The following is a 7,514-nucleotide window of genomic DNA, read 5'->3' as shown; positions in this document are numbered from 1 at the left end:
GACATCACATTTATGAATGAAGATGGTCTTTATGGACTTTCCCTTTAACGATAACTACCTATAATCGCATTTTTGTATTAGCATTCTCCTCGTGAAGGTCATGTTACCCCAGTGAGGTGAGGTCAAAGGGCAGAATGTTCACATGTCTGGGTAAAGAGAGATGAGAACCAATCATGATACACCTTTGTTTATGAAACCAAGGCCTGGAGGCCAGTAGGGTTTTATAAACTTTATTTAAATATAATGTTTTGCCACTGTTATTTCTGCGTGTTTACAATGAATCCTGTTTTGCCGAGTGTTGACCAGATAAGAGTATATAATGCATGAATTAGCAGAGCTTTGATCCCTGTCAAAAACACGATGGGCTAAACTAGGATATAATAGCAGAGCCAGGTAATTCCTGGGATGTTGGGACTAGTTTCAGGGACTGCGTGGGGTGGTGAGCTGCTGGGGCTGGAGTCCTGCACGCCTTAGTATTCAGTGACTCAAATGTATTTCGTTTGTGTAAAACCAGTGACTCAACCAGTACTAGACCACAGTCTGTACATTGGTCATAGTTTGATGACATAACTGCATATTATCGACTTAAGAAGGTGTTCCTTTAAAAAACAAAAATCTGCCCAACATTCCTAATAGCATTTGTAAAAGGTGTAGATATTCTCCTGTGGATATGGATACTGGAGCGTAGATAACCCATTGTTTGAGAGCTGTTACACAACGCGGCTTAAATCGACGCCCTTCCAATTAACCCTAGAGTTTGAAAATAATTATTCATGAACTACTCCCATAGACCACACACACCGACTTATTCCATTTACAAGTGTCAAGGAAAATGGACAGATTGTTGATAAATACATTCTATCAACTGTGTGAACATATTACCAATGTAATTACATTTTCCTTTGCAGGACGTGTAGTGTTAAAATAAACAGAATGTGTGTGGGAAGAGGGTCGGTTTTTAATTCCAATAAAATGAATTCATAAACGATCTTATCAATACAACATTATATATATATATATATATATATATATATATATATATATATATATATATATATATATATATATATATATATATATTTAAATGACCTATTCCTTATCTATAGCTAGCAGACAGATGGCGTAAAATCGATTTCTATGCGTCTTCAACCCGGCACTGTGCTGAGTCGAAACTGTGGATACAGTATGAATTGCAGTGGGCAGTCCCTGCAGCTGTGGGCTGGACTTTCTCATTTTACCAGCAGCCGCTGATTGACATTCCAGCAGATCAAAGCCAGCTTTCGTTCATGAATCATTGCTGTTATGGAAACCCGAAGCTGCAGCAGTTACAAGGCTTTGTGAAAGGGAGAACATGGCTCCTTGGTTGTTGGAATAATGGAGCAGCAGCAGAAATGGCCAGATCAGCGAGCGGCAACAGCGACAGCAACGATACCGTGTCTCCCCAAGACCGGGCTGAGGTTCGGGAGCTGTATGACCCAAAGGAGCTGTCATTGGAAGAAGTGCTGAAATCATACGAACAGCCCATTAATGAAGAACAGGCATGGGCGGTGTGCTACCAGTGCTGCCGGGGATTAAGCCAGCTCCTCCCGGGAGAGGACCAGTGTGAGTTCGGGAGAGTCAAGGATCCTGGATCCATATTGTTGCACAAGGATGGTGCAGTCACCTTGTATAGGGATCAAAGCACCCAAGGTAAGTAAAGTGAGCTGTCAATAATCGATTTTAATTAATTAAATAAATAGTATCACAATAGAAGGTAAGCCTTTTGTTTCATTAACTCCAGTGTATGCTTTATTTGTCAATTTGATTTTTTTTTTTTTGGTTTTTAATTCAATGGGTTGTTTTAAGAATATATATATATATATATATATATATATATATATATATATATATATATATATATATACGGTACATAATAAACAAACATGGGGTTTCATCGCGGGTTGAACAATTGCATCCATTCGGTTTTGCTTTATGTTTTGTTATTGCTGATAAAATATTACATAAACTGGGAAAACGATTAATTATTTACTAAGCACAGTATTTCAGAATGGCTTGTACTGTGTTTTAGGGTTAAATATGTCTGGCCCTACATCTTTTGTGTAGTTTTGTATCTGCTTTGGACAGAGTTGGCTTCACAATAATTATATTATTGAAAATCCCATTGTATACAAGTGACATATCTAAACTGGTTTATGCCAGGTATGGACTAATTTAATCCATGCTGGCATTAACCAAAAGGTAAACAAACCAGTGAATAGATCTGTTTAGCTCCTTTTGAAAAAAAATAAGATTCATTTTAAATCAATTTTATTGACACAGAATAATGTATCATTATTTCAACAAAACATCTATTTACAGTATTATTGTCACCGTTACATATAACCATAACAGAGATACAGTAGAGTAGTCAACGTTCAAGTTTGCATTGATTACGGTTTAAAAAAAATTAAATTAAAAAAAAAATTAGACACATTAAACATATGCTAGTATATACAATTATCAATATCGAAACTAAAGAACACTTTGAATATTTATTGGAGCGCGTGTATATTGTTTGATTTGTTTGTTCAGTTCTGTGGGTTAAATACTTTGTGTGTGTATTATAAATTACTGTAAATTCATTGGTTCTATGCGTTTGCTGTAATCTTTGGACTAAGCTGGAGGTTCCATCCATGTTCAATTGAGTCTCCTGCAGCACTTCAATTCAGAGTATTTTTAGCAACTGAGGTGGATAATACAAAAAAGGGTTTCCCCTCCTTTAAGATACACTGGCGTTTTTCAAGGCAGGCTTGTAACTGCAGAAAGCAGATCAGTACTGTTTTCAGGTAATAAAGATGCACTGTTAGGATGGAGCGTTCATCCTCTGCTGGTAGTTTATCACTCTTTGGTTCGTTACCAAACAACATTACAATAAGAGTCCTGCTATAAAAGCACTACAGCAAAAACATTAAAAACAAGTACAAGAAACCAAACCAGTTAGCTACACCCCCTTGTCTATTTAATCACCATGTCAGCCAAATGCTTGACTAGAAAACCTTGACAGTTTTTTTTTTATATCCCACTCAACAGCAACAAAAAAAGCATCATTGCTAGGCCACAACCTCATGATATATACTGTGTTCATTATTATTCAAACCGTGGGAAGCAGCGTCTTTAGGCCTGTGATGTGATAATATAATGAGAATCCAGAGCCCATTTACACAACCCTATAATCAATCCTCAACTCCTTACAGCTGAAATTGTGACAGTTATTCAGTGGCAATATGAAATTCAGTCTTTCATCCCCTCAATGGGAAATATAGTTACCTGAGACGTAATAAATGTCTAATATTGTGTAACTCCTCTGAAACGAATTTATTGCCTGATATGAAATCATGTAGAATACACTCACTTAAAGAAAATGTTTTTGTTTGGTGGTGTAATGATATACTTAAATGGGACGATACAGATCACAATGTGCAGGTGGCGATACGATATGTATCACGATACATGTGGTGGTCCAGATTGGCAACTGGAATGATGCATAATAAGATCAAAAGATCACTTTGTTAAACAACAACATTTAAATAAGATAGGGAGGGTACGTATTCATTCCGACTATAAAAAACAATACAATATACATTTCTTTTTATATAGCACCCTTCTTGCCATGGCATCTCAGAGCACTGTACAAAGTTAAAAACACTCCAGTTGCAACCAATTATATAAAAGCACATAAAGTATGTTTTTAATTTATACACTTATTCATTCAAGAACCACTTGGTGAAATGCGCTTTATTGTGGTTTTGTTCTTGTCATGATGCAAACAATACCTTTATTACAATACAATATATATCATGGACACCTGTATTCCTGTGTTATGTACTGCATGATTCTTTTCAAGAAGGGAATGAATAGTCATTTAAACTTTATGTAGTTCCAGGTACCGTACACGTTAATGTAATTTAACCTTTTTTAAAGGTTAACTTAAAGGTGTACTAACCTAGTCTTTAGAAAACATTCTCCAAAGTCCTTTATTTTGCTGCTGTTCTTGTTTTCATGACCTTACCTTCACTTGAAGGCCAATTCCGTCAGTTTGATGGGTTTCCTCTTTCAATTCACTTCCTGAGTTGCAGGTTATAAGACCCCCTCTGACCCACATCTTTTCCTCTGTATAGAACGGAAGTGTAAGATGTGTCCTACTAACAATTCACACACAGGAATAAAGAGCTTTATGGCATGAACAAATTGTCGTGGCCCCCTCCCCTCCCTTGTGGGACATATTTGCACACCTGTAGCTTTGCTTGAAGTTCATTACTGAAGTAAAGTATACGTTTTCATGTAGTGTTCTAATGTTGAATATACTTGAACGTTGGCTACCCTACTGTATCTACGTTATAGTTACATGTAACTGTGACATAAACAGAAAAAGGCATAAACGCTGGCCTTTTTTCAGTTTTCTCAGAAGTACAAGGTTATTTCTGACATTGCTGAATGACAACCGCAATGTCAGCGTTCTAATTTGAATGCATTTCTCGGCTCTATGGCCCAGCTTGTCGAATTTGTTGGCAGTGGGAAGCAGAAGCAAGGAAAATGTGATGCACTTGATTTTTTTTAAAAAAAAACACCCTGCCGCAAAGCCTGGGCCAGTTTTAACAAGGATCTCCTAAATAGCTTTTACTTTAAGTTTCTGTTGTTGGAAAATCATTTCTTGGGACTGGTTGACAGACTGTATTTCATAATAACTGTATTTTACCACACAGTGGACAGGTTTTATAACCTGTGTATTTAAAACTAGGGCTTTCCTCAGCAGCACTAGATATTTCCAATCATATTGGCAGATGTGTACCGTGTGAGTTGGTACAATCAAGGTTTTTAATCTCCTTGCAGTAAATGGCAGGGTAGATCTGTATCATTTAAGGGGTATTTTAACGTTAGGAAAGAGGAAATCTGCTTTAGCATCGCTGCTGATTTGGCTTACATAAAAACCTAATTTATGTACAAGCTTTCAGTATGATTAACAATCTAGTGTCTTAGACACTGTCTTAGAGTGTTGCAGTACTAATTTGAAACAAAACAGAGTTAGGTTTCCATGAAAGGGTTATGGTTAGATGCCGGTTCTGAGCTGTGGATAATAGCTGTAAAGCTCTCGGGGGAATTTTAACTATGGTATCTGTTCCTTTCTTTAAAGGTGTTCTACAGCAGTGTTAAAAAGATGATGCATGTGTTGACTTGATATATGCAATCAGAGGTTACATAATGATTGTATGTATATGCAAATGTGCGTTGGTGATCCTTTTCATTTTATGTATCACATTTTTAAAGAATGTGTTTCCATGATGCAGGGTTATAATGATGCAACAAACCAGTGTGGGAAAGCCAGATTTATTTCTTGACCGTACGGCACCTGCACTCTTCATGTGCAATGAGTTTCATTTTCTAGTACTGTCCTTTTTCATGGGTACCTGCTTTATGTCCTTCTGTTAAGCCATGTATTGTAAATTTCTTTGCAATCCCTCTAAATGTGATCCCTCAGTAGGTGCTGAGAAATATGCTGTTTTCTTGCAGTTTTCTGGCAACAGTGTCACAGCTGCTTGAAACCAGTCTGTACTGTGTTCCACCCAGCTGTCTCATGCTTGTTAGAAGTGTTAACAATAGATAGGACAGTCGGTAAAAGGATTGTCATTTTCTGATGTACAGATAAGGCATTATTAATTGTTAAAAGGAGAGGATATTGATGTCAAGAGCCACAATTCTTTTGAACATTTCAGTACATTATTACAATACTGCAGTTTCAATGAATTTTTGCCATGGGGGCCACAGTGAACAAAGCTTTTTATTTTAAAAAGCTTTGATGTCAACAAAAGTGAATGACAGGAAAGCATTGTCAGACTGGTGAGTGCACAAGCATCCGGTCAACATATTTTTATTAAAGGGACAGTCATGCAGCAAAGTGGATGGGATGGGATGGGATGGGACAATTTTACTAAAACAGTGGTTGGCCAAGTAATTTGAATTCATATTCTTTGTTATGGTAATACCCAGAAGCAGGCAACACCTGGAAACAGTAGAAGGAATTGGAATGCAAACCCAAACTAGGAAAAGAGAATCAAAATGGGCTGCATGAAAGCTGCATATTAGTTACAATAAAGAGGGGGCTGCTGGGAGGTGAGGGTGTTTGATTTAAAATATAGTTATGTGACTTTTTTTCTTTTACTTTTTAGATGCGAAAAGGAAACACTCTGAGCAAGCAACTTCAGACGGGCAGGTAAGCCTCTTTATTACAGACCGAAGTTCAGCAACTGGTGGCACAGATTCTTAAGGTATTGAATTCATCCAGGAAATCGAGTTTTGTGTTTTTGTTTGTATAACTCCTGGTGTCAGTTACGAAAGCTGTCAAATAATCCTAGTTATTCACTAGACAGCTTTAAACTCTACAATCTAAATCAATCCGTCTCAACAGCCTTTGCAAGAATTTATAAAACAACTCAGTGTGGACAACGCCCAATTCAAGCATATCGTAAGCAGGCATCTTAGTTTTGACCTTTCAGCTTGTTGTAATCGCATAGATTTGAAGTGAACTTCAAGAAATATTTAGTTAATGGACCGTTCCTTATTATGAGCAGAACTCTTCATGTTAACTGTATTCAGGTAATTTTCTAGTCATTGTCATCTCCGGACATTTCTTGCTCTTATGTCGGCACCAACCAAGAGTGTCCATTGGTTCTGCAGCTCCACGTCTTAAAAGTGCTCATCATAAATGACCTACAGTATGTGCCAAACTATTTGGTTGAGTAGCATTCAATCAGGTATTGGCTGGGATGTTTTAAAAGTGTTAACATATGTGCATTGTAGCTGGATATACCAGTAACTGATCGTGGAGTTTTTCCTTTGTGCGCAATGCAATTCAGTGAAACTCACATTCATGGAGCATGGTGGAGTTTCCAGGCTGCTACAACAGTTAAAGTACAGTTTATAGAGTAGCACCATCTGTAACCAAGACCTGTCCATACTTACTGGGGATATTCATGTAGTGTCATTGTACTGAAAATGTTTTTTATTAAATGTGGTGCTGTTGGTGGTCCATATAATCTATATCTTGGGTGCATATTTCTTAATACAAAATGGCTTAACCAAAATTGCCCTGTTTAATAAGGGTGCATGTCTGTTAGTCATGTTGCGCACCTGCAGCTAAAACTGTTTAGAAGTTAAGAAATCTTGAATGACTGACCACCATGTGCAATCAGGTGCTGGATGTGTGGTTTCTGGTAACTAGTATCATCTGGAGAGGTAATTTGACACAACTGAAAGGGCGGCTGGTGCATGTTTTGGTGCAATTACATACTGCATAGTAGTTTCAACCAGTCCAGGTTTTACTACATGCTTGATTAGCTACAGTGTCTTATTAAACTGGCATGTCAGACAAAGCCCTGTGCCCCCCAGTTCATCTCTCTCTGGTTAGGGTAGCCTGATGCAGGTTTTCACTATTTCGGGGGAGGTGTATGGATAGATACAAATAATAATGAAATGGCATT

General features: G+C 37.4%; 1 protein-coding gene across 1 annotated transcript in view; it reads left to right on the top strand.

Moving 5' to 3' along the window:
* The first annotated feature begins 1,256 nt into the window (after window positions 1-1,256).
* The window catches only part of LOC117425161 (protein spire homolog 2-like), a 34,832-nt gene continuing 28,574 nt past the window's right edge, over window positions 1,257-7,514 (top strand). Inside the window, exons 1-2 of the mRNA XM_034041882.3 lie at window positions 1,257-1,689; window positions 6,204-6,247. Of these exons, the coding sequence (XP_033897773.1) occupies window positions 1,287-1,689; window positions 6,204-6,247 (447 nt within the window). The 5' untranslated portion in view covers window positions 1,257-1,286. The remainder of the gene's footprint in view (window positions 1,690-6,203; window positions 6,248-7,514) is intronic.

This window comes from Acipenser ruthenus, chromosome 20, assembly GCF_902713425.1.
Source record: "Acipenser ruthenus chromosome 20, fAciRut3.2 maternal haplotype, whole genome shotgun sequence".
NCBI classification, from domain to species: domain Eukaryota; kingdom Metazoa; phylum Chordata; class Actinopteri; order Acipenseriformes; family Acipenseridae; genus Acipenser; species Acipenser ruthenus.
Note: the sequence above shows the minus strand (reverse complement) of the source record. Positions and strands in the feature narration are given on the sequence as shown.